The sequence below is a fragment of the Petaurus breviceps genome, unplaced genomic scaffold (genome assembly GCF_028583685.1).
Source record: "Petaurus breviceps papuanus isolate PSGF00001 unplaced genomic scaffold, PetGlider_PUasm1.0 37, whole genome shotgun sequence".
NCBI classification, from domain to species: Eukaryota; Metazoa; Chordata; class Mammalia; order Diprotodontia; family Petauridae; genus Petaurus; species Petaurus breviceps.
In genome coordinates this window covers 77,780,390-77,800,711 of record NW_027186296.1, presented here as the reverse complement: position 1 = coordinate 77,800,711, position 20,322 = coordinate 77,780,390, and the positions used below count along the sequence as shown (strand labels likewise).

The 20,322-nt window shown below is 40.3% G+C and overlaps 1 protein-coding gene across 2 annotated transcripts in view; it reads right to left on the bottom strand.

The window, feature by feature from the left end:
- SUFU (SUFU negative regulator of hedgehog signaling) overlaps nucleotides 1-20,322 on the bottom strand; it is a 148,112-nt gene that overhangs the window by 16,878 nt on the left and 110,912 nt on the right. For both annotated transcript variants that reach the window (XM_069098845.1, XM_069098846.1), the window contains exons 9-10: nucleotides 4,315-4,449; nucleotides 1,644-1,782 (exon numbers count right to left, since the gene is read on the bottom strand). In XM_069098845.1, coding sequence (XP_068954946.1) covers nucleotides 1,644-1,782; nucleotides 4,315-4,449 — 274 coding nt within the window. The remainder of the gene's footprint in view (nucleotides 1-1,643; nucleotides 1,783-4,314; nucleotides 4,450-20,322) is intronic.

Genomic DNA, 20,322 nt, shown 5'->3' with positions numbered 1-20,322 from the left:
TAACCACCAACACCACACAGACAGAAATCTAATGTTACCAAGTGGGACTTTAAAAATGTATTTATAACTTTATGGTTCAAAGTAATTTTGTTATGAAACAATGTAATAATGACTGTGGAAAAAGTCAAGATAATTTATGGAGCACAATATCCCTAAAGGACTAGATTCAATTTCTACCATGGCTTGATCTGTACTGTGTAGTAGGGTGTCTTCTGTTTTCTGTTTGTTTTAATTAAGAGTTAGTGGTTTTTTGGTGGGCAGGGGCATAGAGGAGAAGAAATTCTACTGCCAGTTTAGGCAGATATACACACATACATACATACACACATACACACACACATCGCATACATATTTATCAAAGAAACACTGAGGACACTCCCCCCATCTTAGTTAATACAGTTTACTTCCAGAACCAGTATAGTTCCTTTTTCCAAACAAATGAGATGCAAGTCTCCCAGAGTCACTCCCCATTCTAGATAATAATAGCAACCACCATAGCTAATGTATGTACAGCATTTTACAGTTTACAAAGTTCTAAGTAGGATATATAATTGTCTTCCTCTATTGGTAAAGAGGTATGACTCCCTGCACCCTCCTCCTGCCCTCCCCAACCATTCTCCAGTGGCTTTGGAAGTATGGCAGACCAAAATGACAATAAGCTAAAGATAGAAGAGATTTAAAGGTGGGAAGGGAGGGGGAAGTGTGGCGTGTAGGATGAAAGACCTAGCAGCCTCTTACTCCTTACCTAGCAGCCAATTCTTTTTTTTTTTTTTTAAGCAACTGGGGTTAAGTAACTTGCTCAAGGTTACACGGCCAGTTATTTTGTGTGGGTGCCAAGTATCTGAGGCCGGAACCGATCCCAGGTCTCCCGACGCTGGGGCTGGCGCTCTAACTCACTGCACCACCTGGCCACCCCCTAGCAGCCAATTCTGAAGCTGCTCAGAGCTCTGCACCCTTTTAAAAAAAGTACATGAAGGAATGAGAGCATCCAATACACCAAGTACACCAAGCAGATTCCTTCCTTGGGTGGCTAGGCCCAGACCCTGTCACAATTGGTGCTAGAGAAAGATGGCTAATTTAGGTGCTACCCATGTCACAGAACCTGGCTGTGTCTGGCTCATGCTTGTGGCTTCAGATAAAAGTCCAGAGGGATTCTTTCATATGCTGGACACATGGGATTTGTATACTAATTGAATGATGGTTCTCACATTCACTTATTTCCCCTAGCACTCCTAAAGCATAGAAAGTTCTGTTTCCCTAGATTTAAGGGGGAAGTTCAAATCTGTGAGGCTTTTGTGGAAACAAAGTTGGAGGGGCTTGGACAGAGCAGTACAACTGGCTTGTCAGAAGCACAGCTGGTTCCTGCAGGGAAGTATCTGCAATACCTTTGTTTTCTAGAAGAATTTTTGCTTTGTGTTGGTAGCATAAGGACCATGCTCTGGTTGTCCACCAGATAATGTGGACTTTTTTGAAGTCACCCTCAAATAATACCTACTGTCCCAGGGCATCCTATGAGAGAATATGCCTTCCCACTGTCTAAGAAAAACAACTTGCCAGTAGGTCTTCTAAAATAGAGCCAGACAGGGATGGAAGGGCCTTAGGCACTGGAAAGAAGGAGAGAGAAGAAAAAAAGGCCTCCTCACTTGTAACCAGGGTCCATGAGCTGCATACGGATGCTCTTCAGTGGCAAATGCGCCTTCCACTCCCGTTGATACAAATGTGATGGCTGTATCCCCTGTAATACTCTTATATGTAAAGTGCCGTCCATGTAACAGTCTGCCCCTGAAGGACAAAAATGGAGAAAGTGAGGAGCAAGGCTCCTGAAGAACAAGTCCCAAGATGGATGAATGGCATTGTCTCTGGGGGCCTATTAGGGATTGTGTTCTTGCCAAAATCTCCCCCTAAATGGTTGGGAAGGAAGTAGAGTCAAAATGTTTCTTCTCCACTTTCAGAGGCAGAAGCCAAAGTAAATGCTCTGCCAGGGCCTTTAAAGATAAGATCTTTCTTGGTACTTCTCTTAGCACCATTCTTCTAAGTGGTTCTAAGCCCTCAGAATCACAGACTGTCAGAGATGGGAGGGCTGGCAAATATTATAGTCCAATCCCTTCATTTTAAAGATAAAAGCTGAAGCACAAAGAAGCAATAGGACTTTCCCAAAGTCTCTCTATGAGCAGGCAAGAAGGAAAGAATTAGATCTGTGAGCCTATGTTGGCAGTCTAGTCTGTTAAGCCTTTGTTGTTGTTTTTATAAAGTCATTTCAGTCGTGTCCGACTCTCTGTAACTCCATCTGGGGTTTTCTTGGCAAAGATACTGGAATGGTTTGCCACTTCCTCCTCCAGCTCATTTTACAGATGAGGAAACTGAGGCAAACAGGGTGAAGTGACTTGTCCAGGATCATAGAGCTAGTATCAGAGGCTGGATTTGAACTCAGTCCTTACTGACTCCAAGTCCAGCACTCTGTCCACCAATCTACCTGTTAGGCCTTTACCATTGCACAAATCTTGCCTTCTGAGCTTATATCTGCACCTGCCTCTTAATGTTGTCACTATAAAATCTTTGCTACCCCATCTGGCCTGGTATCTGAATAACCAACCCAAGGAGTTCAAACAGGGCACTGACAATAAGAGGCTCTTAGTAAATATTTGTTGAATAAAAGCATGAATGAATTTATGGTGGTTAAATGTTAAGTTATTCTCAATCCATATCCCTGAAAATCCACAGGGTGAAAATGAGAGTGAAACAGTAGAATAAATACCACTATTTGAAAAAGCAGTGAACTGCTGTTCTTTCTTTCGCCAGACTACTCTGAATTAACCTATCCCCAAACCAAATGTCCTAAGCCAAGTCCAAACACAAGCAGCCTTAAAGGAAGTAGTCTTTCCTAGGCTTGGGCCCTGAATTTGTACAGGCCTACCCTTCCACTGGTTCCCATCCAAGCATTTACTGAGATGTAGAAAGTCTCAAACTTACAGAGTATGATGGAAATTCTAAATTTAAGAAGTTTCTGCCCTAGACCTTTTCTACTGGCCAGTACCTAACAACTAGAGTTTTCTAAAAGGGAGGGGAGAAGAGAGTTAAGAAATGTATCCCTCTTCTTCTAGATCACTATTCCCTAAGTCAGGGAGTTATTCTTATTAATTTTTATGACATCAAATGCAGGGCTGAACTCCAAAGGGCCATGGAGAAGCCCAGGTGCATCTGATTCTGTCTTATACATTGTCCATGGGACTCCAAGTTGAGTTCCAAACATAGATTTTGTATGTCTGGCACTGATGTGAGTGGCAGAAGGGACACAGCTAGATTTCTTGGTCCTAGATGGAGCCTCTAGGCTAGGACTGGGTTTGGAGTTTAAACTGGTCAATTTGGATTGGAAGGTTAATAATAATGGATATCAATTTTCCAGAATGCCTTGTCCCATGACAAACTAGTGCTGAAAACATTATTGTACTCTCAAGGCAAGGATTTCACAAAACTGATAGCTGTAGAAATGGTAGGCTTCCTTGGCGAGTCAGTCACCCCTAAGAAGACTGGGGCTGATCAACAATTTTCTTGGTCAACTGTTTCATCCTGGAGAAGGTGGAGTCACCACATGGACTGAGGGGTCACTGAGTATCTCTTAGTTTTTTCGAGTCTATGAGATGACTACTGTAGGGGACAGATTGAAAGCAAGAGTGGTAGAAATGCTAAGGAAATAGACTAATGGTATTCCCCCTGGTCTTCTCCGTTTTTCCCCTGCCCCGCCCCAAAGCTGCAAAGATGGTCATGGCTGACATGGGCTGAGAGAATGAAGAGGAGAAGCCTCTTCTTGGTAACAATGCCCTGAACCAGTCAGTCTCATCCTCCTGCAGATGTAACCTCTTCCCATATATACTAGCTAGAGGCTTAAAGCATGGTGCTGTGGGGGTTTGGAATAATGGAGTTCCCAATATGGCATCACGCTGTGTGTGAGAATTCCTAAGATGGGACCCAGTGCAACCAGTTCTAGGTTCTGAAGACCACACATTCTCTTCACACAGACATTACTGAAGCTTCAAAAGAAGTCCTCCACTCCCAAGCCCTGAGACTTAGGCTGTGCCCAGCCCTGTGGGTAAGAGGTAACCTCACTGGGAGAAATGAGTGTGCCAAAGGCTGATGATTTCTTGAGTGTTTTGGATCACATTTCAGATTGCAGCAGGCTGTGGTGGTTTGGGAAAGGATGGAGAAAGGGGGGTCTCCTGTGAATGGAAGAGCGCCACCTGGAGACCAAACTGGGACACTGCAAACCTCACACTAGAAGGCAGACAGTGAAACAGGTCTGCTCCTCCTCTTGCTCACCTCAGACAAAGTGGAATTAGTGCTCCAGACTCCTGGTTGAATTTCAGATGTACACTTTCAAGCTGTCGTGTGCGAATTAGCTCATGGGGAATAATAGCTGCTGAGCTCTCGCTTTCTAAACTGTCCTTGCGACTCCTATGAAACAAACACAAATTCAGCACAAATTAACACCAGCAATTTCAGTACTTTATGGAGAAAGGAGAGACAGGCAAGGTTGCTTCATACTGAGTGTAATCAAATATAACTCAATAGTAGGGCTTAAATAATGGGGTCTCCTTGGGGCAGAAAGAGGAAGAATCTGGTAGGCTGTTGTCACAATTTTGGACTTGGCTTCAGATGTGCCAAAGTAGCTAGTGTTCTCCTAAATCCCAGCAAAAGCTTTCAAGAACCCCAGACCTCCAGTTTACCAAGGTCAGGATGGGAGTATACTGTAAGACTAAATTCTAAGAACTTCCTTCCAGTTGACCCCTAAGTGGCAGGGACAGGAGATTTGACTCTGAGTACACAAACCCTCCCTGCTTGTGTTCCCCAACCCCCAATGGGCAGGGAGCTACAGCAACATAAACATCCCTTAACTGGCCAGGAAATGATATAATCTTCACTGTGGGGGAGGAAATGGGGCTCTCTTCAGAGAGCAAATAAGGATGAGAGGCCTCTGGCTGGACAGAACAACTTTTGGGATCAATAGCAAAATAGCAAAACTGAGACTTCTCCATTAGCCCCATATCACCACCTACTACCAGATGTCCTCCCAGAGATAGTCCAGCTTTCAAATAGCCTAGGGAGCTTGGTCAGAGGACTCTTCTCTCCTTGATACCCGCTGAAAGTCAGAGGTGGATGCTACTATCCCAATTCCCAATCCGGTACCCCCCACAGCTGGGTTACTGGGTATATTTGCAAAGTAACATTTACTCTTTCAAATTCAGCTGCTCTGACAACCTTTCAAAAGCACTTAATCAGAACTGTTGGTTACCCACTGACACCATTCAAAAGACCGGATTCTGGTTTTGGATTGTGAACCTCAAAACAATTACCCAAGTGTCTATCAAAATGCTGGGTGAAAAGCTCAATTTATTTATCATTCCAGCTTTAAGAGCCACCCAGAATCTTGGGACTTGCCAGCCATGGAAAAACAGACCAAATATCCCCATCTGTGACCACAGTGGTTAAAGTACTGAAGAGGGGGGGATCATCAAAAGTTTCTTGGCTTTTCTTCAGGAGCAATGGCTGAAGTAAGTCATGCTGGTAAGGGAAGAGGACTGGGAAGAAAGACAAGGATGTCAGAAAGCATAAGGATAGAAGGTGACACAAAATGTGAAAGAATTTACCACTGGCAGAGTGAGGTGGTTTATTCTGCTACATAAATAATACGTTCAATCTCTTGTCAGTCTCAAGACTATGATTTGGCTTTTCTTTCACACACTAGTTTGAAGCAGTCTTTGCATAATTACCCTCCCCACCTCTTTCTCTTCAGCATATACTCTTTGACCAAATCTTTAAAATAGCTTGGCACCACAGCCAAGACCCTCACAGAATATCAAAGCTGAAAGGTCTGTCAGAGATTATAGATGAGGAAAGTGAAGCCCAGAGAAGGAAAGTGACTTGCTCCAGGTCTCACAGAGAATTAGTTGCAAAGATGGTCTAGAGCCCGGGCAGAGTGTTCTTTATTACAGCACTGCTGTTACTATCAACTCTTAAGTCTGACAACATCCTGATTCTTCCCAACCTGATTAGGGAAGGTCCATTTGTAACTGCAGAAACATCAAAGCTGCCTTAAGTTCAAGAAGTATAACAGTCTAACTCATGAAAACTATAGGTGTCTCAGGATGAAAAGCTTTAGGTATAGCCTCCACTGAAATGAAAAGCATTCTGTGTTGGGTCCCACTAAGACCCGGGTCTTCTCTTTCTTATTATTAGAGCTTGGGCTTGTGCTCCAGGTCTCATGGAACTGCTGGAGGCCATGAATGTAGAATACCTCACTCCAAGAATCTACTATCTTCTAGAACAAATAAGAATGCAGATTAATTAACAGGGAGGTTGGGCTGACAGAATAATCAACAACATACAAAGCTGTGTCTAGAAAATCTCAAGATGGAGGGGAGAAATTGTTGAAAGTCAGCTAAAGTCACCTTGGTAACTGCTACAGCATATTCCCCCAGAACAAGGACATCAAACCCAACTACAAACAGCTTTAAAGAAATGAAAAAGAACTTAATCATCTGAGGAATTAATGTGAAAAGTGCCCACATTTACACCTCCCACCTACCTTCAATCATTTGAAAATGCACTTTTATCTTTCATGTAAAACATTTTTTAAAAAATCACAAAATGCTAGCTCTGCAGTACTGGAGCCTGGGTATTTCCGGTGCACTGCATCAGTGGAAATGTGGCCACTCTGCACGAAGAAGCCCAGTCTTTTGTTGATTTGTTTTTTCTGGACATCAATGCAGAAGCATGAATTATTTGTGTGGGTAGGACAACATATTATATCTGCAGCCAACACAGGTTTGCAATGTTTTTGCATGGTTGTCAGCTCTGTTATAAAAAAAAAAAAATCAGAAGTAGGCTCCCCTAAATGGCCTAATTATTCAGTCAGGTTGTTTTTTTCCCTGGGCTGTTGGTGGTAGGGAAAGTAGAGGGCTAAGGAGGTGAGAGGTATCTCTAGGAAGTATATCAGAAAGACTTTCTATAATATCCCTTGGAAAACACAAGAGACAAGGGAGACCCTAGTATTCCTAAGGTCAGTTATTGTTCCAGGACCTAGCCCAGGGCTGCCAGGGCTGGGTGCTCTTTGGAAACTTTTCTTCTCCTAGAGGAATGCTAATGGCTTCAGTCAAGGTTCACTTCATATAGTGGGGTTAGGGAAAAGAATCCTACCCCCTCCTTCATAAACTTATTCTCACTGCCAAGTTAGTCACTACACTGGGTTTGCAGAGGCGTGACTTTTGAAAAAAGACTACACAGGTCTTTATAAGGTACAAGTCAAAAAAGTCACCATTGACAGGAAATGTAGCCCCAGTGGACTACTAGTGCTTCAAGAAGGTGTGTTGTAAATGCAGAAAAAACCACACATGGAAAAAGAACATAAATATCCTCTCTGAACATAATCTTCTATCACTCTGTTTCTTGCTATGCCTTGCTTTCTCCCAAACTCCTTTTTCATCTTCACTGTGAAATCACCATTGTAACAGAGGGACTGGTGGTCACAATGAAGATGAAGAAGTGTCTTCCCTGTGGTGGAGCACATTATTGTTGAATTAAGCCCAAGATTCAATTAAACAAACATTTATTAAGCAGCTATTAGGTCCAAGGCACAGTGCTAGGTGCTAAAGTTACCAAGATAAAAACAAAAAATAGTCCTGGTCCCCTAAAGTTTACATTTTGGCGGGAGATACTATATGTCTACACATTAATAAATATAAGATAATTTGAAGGGGGAGAGAGAAATCAAGAGGGAGAGGGAGAATCAGGAAAAGTTTTGCATAGGATATGGCAGCTGAGCTGATCATTTAAAAAAGATAAAGATTCTTTTAAAAGGCAGAGGAGAAGATGGAGTGCATTTCAAGTATGAGCAATAGCTCTTGCAAAGGCATGGAAGGAGGAGATGGAATGAAGAGCTCAAGGAACAGCATTAAGGAATACAGTACAGAAAGGAGAATAATAAAATAGGCCTGGAAATACAGGCTGGTGTCAAATGATAGAGAGCTTTCAATGACAGGCTGAGGACTCTGTATTTTATCCTAGAGGCAAAAGAGGGACACTGAACATATTTGAACAAGGGAGCAAATTTATACCTTAAGAGTGGAAGATGCAGGGAAGATGCAGGGAGAAGAGAAACTGGAATCAGGGACAACAATTAAGAGTTTGCAATAGTTGAATGAGAAATGATAAAGGTCTGAACAAGGTAGTGACCATGTGTGTAGAGAGAAGGGAACAAATGCAAGAAATGTTGTGGACACAGAACTGATAAGACCTAGCAACCAACTGGATATGGAACTTGTGGGAGTGATAAAAGTGAAAGACAGCTCCAAGTTTGCAAAGTTGGGTCAATGGTGGCATCCTCAACAAAAATAAGTAAGTTTGAAAGTATAGAGACTTCAAGGGAGAAGAAATAAGTTCTGTTTTTAAATCTGAGATGCTGCAGGAACATCAAAGTGGAGATATCAATCAGGCAGTGAGTATATATGGAACTGGAGTAAAGGACAGATATTATAGTTAAATTGGGGATTCAACTATTCAACTTGTTTTGAATTCATTTAAGTATACTATCATCTAGCCCATGTAATTTTATTTTATTCTTGACTGCATAAGAAAATCAAACGCTTTGTTAAAATCCAGGGAAGTCTAATGTACAGTGTTTCTCTGACCTACCAGTATAATAACCCTGTCAAAAAAGGGAAAAGAGTTTAGCATATCATAGTTTGTTTTATTTTTAATGAAGTTATAATGGCTTTTATGATCACTGTTTCCTTTTCAGGATGATGTTCAATGACCATTCCTCCAATAACACATTCTAGAATTTTACCAGGAACTTAAAGCCAAGCTCATTGGTTTATATATACAGACTCAATTCTCTTTCCTCTTTTGAAAACCAGGTCATTTACTCTGATTCAGTCACACCTCTCTTGTTTTTCATGACTTTCAAAGATTACTGACAATGGTTCAAGCATCACATCTGCCATTTTTTAGTATCTAACATGTAGTTCATATACAGAGTGGGATTTTCTCTGAATTCCTCTTATTTTAAATTTCTTATTGCAAAATAATATTCTATTCCATTTCAAATTATGTAAGAAAAATTACTGAAGTTTTAAATACTATTGGCCCAAGGGATCAAAAGTCCAACATATAACAAGATATTCATAGTAGAATACTTGGTGGTAGCAAAGATTCCCATACCCCAAGGCTCCAATTGCTTCCAAGTGACCAGTTACTCTTTGCTGTGAAGAATCAGATCCAAAATAGAATTCTTAAAAAAATTATTTATCAATTAATTAAATATTAATAATAAATAAATATTAATTAAACATCATATATTCACATATTATTTATTTATTATATTAGTTTTCAAAATTTACTTTTATAAGATTCTGCATTTTAAATTTTCCCCCTCCTTCCCCATTTTGAGTTCTAAATTTTCCCTCTCCTTCCCCTCCTCAAAATGGCATGCAATCTGACATAGGCTATGCATGTACAATCATATTAAACACATTTCCACATTAATCATGTTGTGAAAGAAGAATCAGAACAAAAGGGAAAAACTGAGAGAGAGAAAAAAAGAAAACAGTATGCTTCAATCTGCATTCTGACTCCGTAGTTCTTTTTTTGGATATGGATGGCATTTTCCATCATGAGTCTTTTGGAACTGTTTAGATTATTGTATTGCTGAGAAGAGCGAAGTCTATCAAAACTGGACATTGCACAATGTTGCTGTTATTGTGTACAATGTTCTCCTGGTTCTGTTCACTTTTCTCAGCTTCAGTTTATTTAAGTCTTTCCAGGTTTTTCTGAAATCCTCCTGCTCATCATTTCTTAGGGAAAGTTATTCCATTATTCCATTCCATTCCATTATTGGGTATTCCATTACATTCATATGCCATAACTTGTTCAGCCATTCTCCAATTAATGGTCATCCTCTTAATTTCCAATTCTTTGCCACCACAAAAAAAGCTGCTATAATTTTTTTTCCTTTTTTTATGAAAAAGAAATCTTTGCTGGTTACTACACCTTTTGATGGATGACAGTATCATTCAGGCAAATAAAAAATTAGCTTATATGCGTTAAGCAGAAAGAATATGCCAGCAGATACACAGATAATTCAAATCCCTCATCACTATTACATCATCGTGTGTCTGTTCCAGGCTTAAGATCTGTTTCCTCAGCTCGTTTCTACCAAAGGGGGAGAGAGAGCCTATAACATCAATGCAATTTAGTTTTGGCTCTTTTGAACTTTATCCAAAAGCTTTCCACCATGCTTCCTAGATTTCTTTATGTGCATGTGCCCTGTAAACAAACATGGCTAAATAAACTGTGGTATATGAATGTAATGAAGCATGACTGCACCAGAAAAAATGACAATGAAGAATTCAGAGAAGAATGAAAAGACATATGAACTGACACAAGATGAACCAAACAGAACCAGAAAAACAAAATATATATAATAGCTGTAACAATGTAAACAGAAGAAAAAAAATGAATGCTTTGTAATTAAAATGACTAAACATATCCTTGAGAAAATGCTGAGAAAATTCATCATCCCCTGCTCTTTGCAGGGACAGGGGATAATAGGTGTGGAATATTGCATGTGTTAAGACCTATTTTTCATTTTGCTGAATTATTTTTCCTGTTTTAAAAAAATCTCTTGTGAGTGACTTTTTGGATAGGGGAGGAAGAAAGGATATATTCAGAAAGGGAGGCAATGTAAAAATGATAGATAGAAATAAATACAATGTTACACCACTGCCATTCCCTGTGCCTGCCTCCCCTCCCTTTCCTTTTTATTTTGAACAAGGTGCAACTTTCCCAAGCCATTCTCTGGCCATGGGTATCATTCCACCAAGTCTGAATGATAGACCTAAGGTCAAATTTGCCTCCTTGTGTTAGGATCTTGAGGTCACCTTGCTTACTTTGTCTGTAATTTGTATACGTGTGTATCTGTATTTAATATGGCTGATTTCTCGTGCTATAAACTCTGGAGTATCTATGCAGCTGCCATTGCTGCTGCTGTTGTTTTGCTCCACTTGTAGCTCCTCTCTGCAGTACTGAGCTTGGTGAATATACACAGGAGGCTTTCTTCTTTCCCTTTTCCATTTAAAGCCCTCTTGACTATACATTTCATACATTTTTAGATGTATTTCACCCCTGACCAGGAGACTTTCAATGCTATATTTTAAGTCATGGTTTGGAAAACCAAATCCTGTTCTTGGATGCCATCTTCTTCTAAAAATTCCCTTGATCTCTTTTGTTGTGACATCACCTTTATTCCAGATAGGCTTTCCTCCTCTTAGAGAGCTATCCCTTATTACACAGAAAAGGGTAAAAATGTTTGACAAAAATAACCAACACATCATGTAAGTCCAGCATTATATGTACTGTTCCACCCTGACTATTCCCTATCTCTAAAAAGAGGCAAGGTAGAGATATTTTCATCTCTCATTTAGGATCAAACTCCATAACATAATAGCTTTAATTTTGTTGCTGATGTTGTAGTTTTTTTCATTTACAATTATGTTGTAGTCTATAGGTTGTTTTTCTGGTCCTGCTTGCTTTCTTTCTGTCTCATATCAATCTTCCCTTGCTATTCTTATTCTTCAATAGCATATTGAAACTCCATTACATTTCTATATCATAATTTATTAAGCTACTGCCTAACTGAAGGGCATCTACTATTTCCAATTTTTTTGTTATTATAAAAAGTGTTTGTTATAATAAAAATTTTGACATCTATTTTATTCTCCTTTCCCCCAATATCTGCCAAAGTAGTAGCTCTGGTCTTTGTCAAGACCCACTCTTGATCCTTTCCTTTCTCATCTTCTACCAACAGACTGCATTTTCAATCATCCCCACATACCTCAAATCTTCAACCTCTTGTTATCAACTGGTTCCTTCCCCTACTGCCTTCAAAGAGGCCCAAGTCTTCTTCATCCTTAAAAAACCTTAATCCCCTCAAGCTATCATTCTATATCTCTTCTTTCTTTCTCAGCTAAACTCTTTGAAAAAGTTGTTTATACTCACTTCCTCTCTTTTTACTCATTCCTCAACACTTGGCAATCTGACTTCTGCCCTCATCATTCCATTGAAACTGTTTTCTCCAAAGTTAACAATGATCTCTTTAAAAATTATTTTTTATTCTGAATTTAAAAACAAAAAAAGATAACATTTTCAAGCATGTAGCCAAACACAAAGGTCATATATGAAAATGTGAATCTCCACCATATTACTTGCTTAAAAAATTACAGGGGCGGCTAGGTGGCGCAGTGAATAGAGTACCGGCCCCAGAGTCAGGAAGACCTGAGTTCAAATCCAGTCGCAGACACTTAACACAAAAACTAGCTGTGTGACCTTGGGCAAGTCACTTAACCCCAACTGTCCTACCTTCCCTCCTCCAAAAAAAAAAAGGGCAAAAATAAATAAATAAAAAATAAAAAGTTTTTAAAAATTACAATACATTATTTATATTACTTTCAGTATTGTCCTGCTTGTCTGTACCCTCCTTCTCAACTTCCTTCTACTTGTTTCTGTGTATATCTTTAAAAAATGTTGCAAAGGCCTTCCCCTCCTCATCATTACTATTCAACATGTCATGCCATGATTCTTACCTCATTAAGAAAAATGAGGGAAAAAATTCCTTGTAACAAAAAAAGTCAAGCAAAATGAACCTTCCTCAAAACCCTCAGAAGAGGACTATAATCTGACCCCAGGTCTTCTGTTTTTCTTATTTAACTCAATACTCTTTCTGAAGGTATTATGGTCCTGAAGGAACACTTTTTCCCTCTATTAGAAAGTAAATACTACATCATCATATGGCTCCTTCCAATCACTCAAATAAATTTACCTTTGTATGCTTCTCTTGAGCTTTGTATTTCAAAGTTCGTATTTAGTTATGGTCTTTTCACTGAAAATGCTCCAAAGTCCAGTTTTCCATTAAAGGTCCATTGTTTCTCCTGTAGGATTATACTCAGTGATGTATTAGTTGTAAGGTTATATGCTTTTTGGGAGAGTGTATTCCAAGATCTGCTTCTCTGTTATAAGCTGCCAGGATTTGTATGGTCTTGACCTGGTACCTTAATCCTTGAACTATGTACTGGATTTTGACTATGACACTCCTAGAACTTTTTCTTCTTGTGTTTTCTTTGAGAAGGTGAGAAGTAGATTTATTTCTAACTTTCACTTTGCTCTCCAGTTCTAAAAGATGTGTATAATTTTCATTTATAATTTCTTGAAATATAGTGACAAGAGGTTTTTTTAAAAATCATAGCTTTCTGGGAATCCAGGGATTCTTAAATTATCTCACCTTGACCTGTTTTCTGGGATAGTTGTTATATCAGATATCTTACATTTTCTTCTATTTTTTCAATCTTTGATTTTATTCTAATACTTTTTTTCTGTCTCATGGAGTTCCTGATCTACATTTGGTCTATTTTAGTTTTTAGGAAGTTCATCATTTGGAGGAGGCTGACCACTTTCTAAGCTATTAATTCTTTCTCCAATCCCAAAGGCCTTGAGGGCCTTTATTTCATTGTTATCTCCTGTGGAAAGTTTAATCTCCTCCTCCACCTCCTTACTGTCTCACAAAGTGTCTCTCTCTTTTGAGGGCTTTATTATTTGCAACCAATTCAACACTGGTCAGCACTTTCTTTAATTTGCTCATCTCTCCAGCTTTAATTTCTGAATGTGGGCTTTGTGCCAGGGCCAAGCTATGTTACTGATGCACATCTGGGTGGAGTGGTCATCCCTGCTTGGTTTCTACCTGGTCATTTGTGTCCTTGAACTTTTGGGGTTAGCCTCTCCATCTGTGAGGTTGGAGTGCTGGAGCTCTGGATGAGGGCCAGACCTGGGACATCCAAATCCAAGTGCTGCTGTACTGCATGTTGTCTCTGTCTCTGCCCACTGGGGTTCTCTGACACTTCCAAGGTCCCCTTAGGCATTTCTGCCCAGTTACTAGCTTCCTGGGGGGAACCTTCTTCTCTCCTGGCTTCTGGACAATGGCAGGGCTTTCTCTAGCTGTGCTTGGGTATTCCCTGACTTCTCACTGGTTTTACTGACAATCCCTTTCCAACTGCCACTGCCCTCTTGGCTTCTAGATGACATTTTATGCAACTATGGTGTAAAAGAAGTTACTTACTGTAGTTTCTCACTGAATTTCTTGATCATTAGTGGGTCTAGTATGAACTTCCATCTTACTAAGGTAGAGACAGAGGAGCTGGTCAGTTTGCCTCCTCTCTCGATAACCTCATTAGAATTCATGGGCTTCACTATCATCCCTATCCGGATGAGTCCCAGATCCATGTAACCAACCCCAGCTTCTCCTTTTTGCTTCAGTCTCACATCACCAATTGCCTATTGGACATTTCAAACTGGATGTCCTTTTTCTTTTTTTGGTAACTGACCTCGGAGGCCATTTATACTCTCAACTTATAGATAAGACAAGAGGATCAAGGGGAAATAAGTAATTTGTCTGATGTCACACAAGTAGCATGGGTCAAAAGATCTGAACACATCTCTTATCTCCAAACCTCTACTGTGCCCAACTGCACCAGTTTCTCCATCCAGATAAACACATGCTCCTGATACTGTGTTGTTGTAGTTATCCTTGCCACTGGGAATTTGGAAGGTAGAAAAACTTCCCCTCCCTTTAGTTCATTTGGAAATTCAGTACTGACCACACATTGTTCATAAGGTACAATTGTCAATCTTTCCTTCTGTCTTCTGAAAATTCCTTTTAAAATCTAAAGTGGTGGATGATTTATCTGGGCATCCAAATTAGTCTATTTAAACAATTTCTCTTTTGTCTTCCTGTCTGTGGGCACAGAGCTCTGAAAGCAACCACTGCCCCTGCTGCTGCTGATTCAGTGGCTCCCAAGGTCTGCTCCTGGTTTGCTGTGGACAGCGTTGTGCTGGTGTGGTCTGCAGTGGACTGTGCTCCATTCTCACCCAGGTGCAACAGATCTTTCCTGCAGATCTTCCAAGTTGTCTTTGGTTGGAAATTTGTTTCATTCTGTCTTTTTGTGGGTTCTGCTGCTCTAAAATTTGTTTAGAGTAATTTTTTAAAGGTATTTAGAGGGATTTGGGGGTGAGTTCAATTGAGTCTCTGCCTTTACTCCACCATTTTGGCTTTGGATGTTCTTTTCCAAACTCAACATGTCTTAAACCAAACTCATTATCTTTCCTCCTAAACACTTCCTTTTTATTTTTATTTTTCCAAAGAAAAGCAAAGTTTATTAAAGGTTCGCCAAAATGGACACTCTTTTTTTTTTAAATTTTTCAAATTAAAAAAATTTTTTTTGCCAGATTCTGAGTTACAAATTTTCTCCCCGTTTTCCCCCTATCCACCACCCCAAAATAGCAGTCCCACAGGATATCCCCTCCTCCAATCTGCTCTCTCCCATATCTTCTCTCATACCCCTCCTTTGACTTTTCCAGTAGGGCATGGTGGGTCTCTATGCCCCAGTGCCTGTATATCTTATTTCCCAATTACATGTAAAATAGTATTAATATATATATATTTAAACATTTCATTTTAAAACTTTGAACTGCAGATTCATTTCCTTCCTCCCCTGTCACCTACCCTTACTGGGAAGATAAGAAGTTTAGTATAGGTTGTACATGTGTAGCTAATGCAAAATATTAACATGGAAGATATATTGTAAAAGACTGACTATATTTCCCTCCTTCCTATCCCACCTCCCACTTGTTCTATTCTCTACTTCGATCCTGTCCCTTTTCAAAAGTGGGTGCTTCCAACTTCCCTCCCCCCCCAGCCTGCCCACCCTTCCATCACCTCCTCTCATCCCCTTCCCCCCTACTCTCCTGTAGGATGGGATACCCTATTTAGTGTGTATTTCATTCCCTCCCCGAGCCAAATTCAATGAGAATAAGGCTAACCCATTCCCTTTTGCCTTCCTATTCTTCCCCTCCATTGTAACCATTTTTCCCTTGCTTCTTCTAAATGGGATAGTTTACCCCATTCTGTCTCTCCCCATCTCCTCTCATCTCTTAATTTCACTTTTTAACTATCATCCCTTCCTACTAAATTGGTCCTGTGCCCTCTATCTATGTATACCTGTAAACATATATACACACATTCACAAATGTATTCATATGCCGATATACCCTCCGATATAGACATATATATATATATACATATATATATTTCTATTCCCTTCAACTATTTTCATACTGAGAAAAGTTTCATCAGTTACAATTATCATTGTTTTTCCATGTAGGAATGTTAATAGTTCTGATATTTGATATAGTTTGATAAGTTCTTTTCCCTGTTTACCTTCTCATGCTTTTCTTGCTTCTTGTATCTGAATGTCAAATTTTCTATTCAACTCTGGCTTTTTCATCAAGAATGCTTGAAAGGGGGGTGGCCAGGTGGCGCAGTGAGTAAGACCGCTGGCCCCGGCGTCGGGAGACCCGGGATCCGTTCTGGCCTCAGATAACTTGGCACCCACATAAAATAACTGGCCATGTAACTGTGAGCAAGTTACTTAACCCCAATTGCTTTAAAAAAAAAAAAAGAATGCTTGAAAGTCCTCTATTCCACTGAAAGACAATATTTTCCCCTGAAACATGATACTCAGTTTTGCTGGGTAGGTGATTCTTGGTTTTAATCCCAGCTCCTTTGCCCTCCAGAATATCATATTCCAAGCCCTTCGATCCCTCAGTGTAGAAGCTGCCAGATCCTGAGTTATCCTGATTGTGTTTCCACAATATTCAAATTGTTTCTTCCTGGCTGCTTGTAATATTCTCTCCTTGATCTGGGAATTTCAGAACCTGGCTATAATATTCCTAGGAGTTTTCTTTTGGGGATCTTTTTCAGGAGGTGATTGGTGGATTCTTTCAACCTCTATTTTGCCCTCTGGTTCTAAAATATCAGGGCAGTTTTCCTTGAGAATTTCTTGGAGGATGATTTCTAGGTTCTTTCTTTGATTATGGCTTTCAGGTAGTCCAATAATTTTTAAATGATCTCTCCTGGATCTATTTTCCAGGTCAGTGGTTTTTCCCATGAGATATTTCACATTTCCTTCTATTCTTTCATTTGTTTGGATCTGTTTAACAACATCTTGATTTCTCATAAAGTCATTAGCTTCCATTTGCTCCAATCTAATTCTGAAGGAATGATTCTCCTCAGTGAGCTTTTGAGATTCTTTTTCCATCTGGCAAATTCAGCTTTTTAAGGCATTCTTCTCCTCATTGCCTTTTTAGGCTCTTTTGCCATTTGAGTTATTCTATTTTTTAAGGTAGTATTTTCCTCAGTCAGGCTGTTGACTCTCATTTCGCAATTTTCTTGCATCATTCTCATTTCTCTTCCCAATTTTTCCTCCACTTCTCTTATCTGTTTCTTAAGGTCCTCTATGGCCTGTAACCAGCTCGTATTTTCCTTTGAAGTTTTTGGTGCAGGAGTTCTGACTTCACTGTCTTCCTCCTGTTCCATGCTTTGATCCTTTTTGTCCCCCAAATAGGAGTCTAATGTTGGATTCTTTTGTTTGCTTTGCTTCCTTTGCCTGGTCATGCTGCTACTCAATTAGCTGACTTTTGGGCTTTTTGCCACAGTAAGACTCTGCTACCAGACAGGGGAGCTCCGTACCAAACGCTGAGGTTTTCTTAGCTGCTGGAGGTATTAGTTGGGTGCCTTCTCTGAACCCTCCACATGCTCTGGCAAGCTGGTCACACATCTCAGGACCTCCACCCTAGACAGTGATCCAGATCCAACCAGGTTAAAGCAAGAGTGATTACCCCTCAGACTGGTTGCTTGGTTCCCCAACACTCTGCAGGCCAGGAACTGAAGCTGTTACATGGAGGTGGCTGCCCTGAAGCCCTCAGAGGCTTCTCACCCTGGGGGCAAAAGCCGACTCACTCCCAACTACTGGGTCCCAAAGTCCACACTGCACTGACCTCTCACTTTGTCCTTAGCATCTATGTGTTGATAATTCTGGACCACCACAGCTGCTGGTGATCTGGAGTCCCTCCAGCAGTTGGCTGGTCAGGTCTGCCCTGGGGCTAAAACCTTGGAGTGGAGCTGGGCTTGGCTCCCAGAGCGATGCTTGCTGGCTGATTCCTGCTAGCCTGCTGGGCTGTCCTCAGCGGGAGGTTAGCTTCTCTGTGTCATTTTGTGGGTTCTGTAGCTCCAAAGTTTGTTCAGAGTCCCCTTCTACATGGATTCGAGGTGGTGAGACAACCCTTCCTTTTTATAAGTTTCCCTTTCTGTCAAAGGCTTAGCATTAGACTAGACTCTTCACTCTCCCTCACCCCACATATTTAATCAGTCACCAAATCTTGCCATTTCTACCATCTCTCACATCTGACTCCTTTTCTCTTCACTCACAGTTACCACCTTAGTTCAGGCCCTCATCACCTCTTACCTGGATTACAACAACAGTTTCCTAATTGGTCTCCCTACGTCAAATCTCTCACTACTCCACTTTATTCTGCACTGCTACCAAAGTAATTTTCCTTAGTGCAGATCTTACCATGTGATTTTTCTGATTCCAAGAACTCCAATGATTCCTTATTGTTTCTAAGATAAAATATAAGCTCCTCTGTCTAGCTTTTAAAGCTCTTCACCACCTGGTCCACCCTAACTTTCTGACCTCAGTGGACATTACTCCCCCGCCTTTGACACAGCAATCCAAGCAAACTAGCCTTCTCTCTGCTTCACTCACATGACACTCCACCTTGTGTGCCTCTACACCAGGAATACCCTCCTTCCTTACTTCCACTTTCGAGTCTTTCTTTTCCTTTAAGATGAAGCTCAGGCACCATATTCCTGATCCACCTAAATGCTAGTGCCTTCCTTCCCAAACGACATTGTATTTAACTACTTTGTATATTCTTTTATTAACTTTACTTATGCTGTATATATGTTTCCCTCTTCCCCATTAAAATGTAAGCTCATTGCAAGTAGGGATTATTTCATTCTTTATACTTGTACCCCTAGCATCTAGCAAAATGCCTGGAACATAATAGGTATTTACTAAATTTCTTGATTAACTGGTGTACATAGGACGTTACTTTCTAATCACACTGACCTGGTGATATGATGTATATGAAAATTTTCTTCTTATCAATGCCACCCTTGGGTTCATGCCTAGCAGTGGATAATCTCTGGGTCAAAAATTACAGGCAATTTAATAACTTTCTCATCATGATTCCAAAGTGCTTTCCTGAATGGCTGGGCCAATTCATAGTGCTACCAACAGTATATTAAGTGTTCCTGTCTTTCCACAACCTCCCCCCACCAAACACTGACTATTTCCATCTGTTGTCATCTTTGCCAATTTTCTAGGAAATACCATCTTCTTAACCAGCTGTTCATTTCCAAATCTGTCTCTTTTGTTAAGCCCTTGCCATCAATTGATAACACTGATGAAACCACCACCTGTGCCCTAAAGCCTTTGGTTTCCTGCCCAAAATGTTAAAGCAATGCTTTATAAGTTTCTTCACTTCCTCTACACTAAAATGCTTTTATATCAAAGGAATGCAACACTGTAGAATGTTAGAGCTTGGAAGGGTCTTTAGAAATCAGCTATGTAATCAATCTCATTTTAAAGCTAAAGAAACAGGTCCATAGATGGGAAAAAACTTGCCCAAGCCCATAGTCAGTGGCAGAGTTATGCCTGCAGGTTAAGGCCAAAGTCTGTGGTTTGTTCCTTTGTGCCCCCACATGAATCACCAGAAATAGGTAGTGGTCCTTTGGGAAGGTCTTTGTCACATCCTGGATACATACCCTGGGAAGACAACAGACCTTTTTCTTTCTGTCATCTGGCTAATACCAGCCTCAGTACCTTTCATTGAAGAGTTGTCAACCACTACTTTCTATTTTCTCTGACCCTGACTGATGGTCTCTCCTGTGCCAGCACCTGTAGATCCACAACAGCATTTCTTAGAAGACAAATAACTTTTTCCTCCTCTTTCTCCTTTCTCCAGCTCCCTCTTCTTTGGGAGAAGCCCATATCTGTGTTTAGTGATCCTTTTTCTTCCCTTTCTCCTCTGTCTCACATTTTCACCTTCTAACTTCTAGTCCGTGTTCAGTATTTTTCTCTGCCTCTTCAGTTTTTTCACTTTTAATATTAAAGTCCTTGAAGTTTTTTTTTGAAGTAACACTTCATTCTTCCTGACAACTTGGAGAACAGTCCTATTTTACTCATTTACCTTTTAATCTAAGGAGGAGACCAGTCTACATTTTAAGCATAGATAAGTCACTTTGTGACGGCAGAAATACAAATATCATACCTTTATGCAGAACACTGAAAATTTATCTTTCTCCCCTCCATACTTACTGGA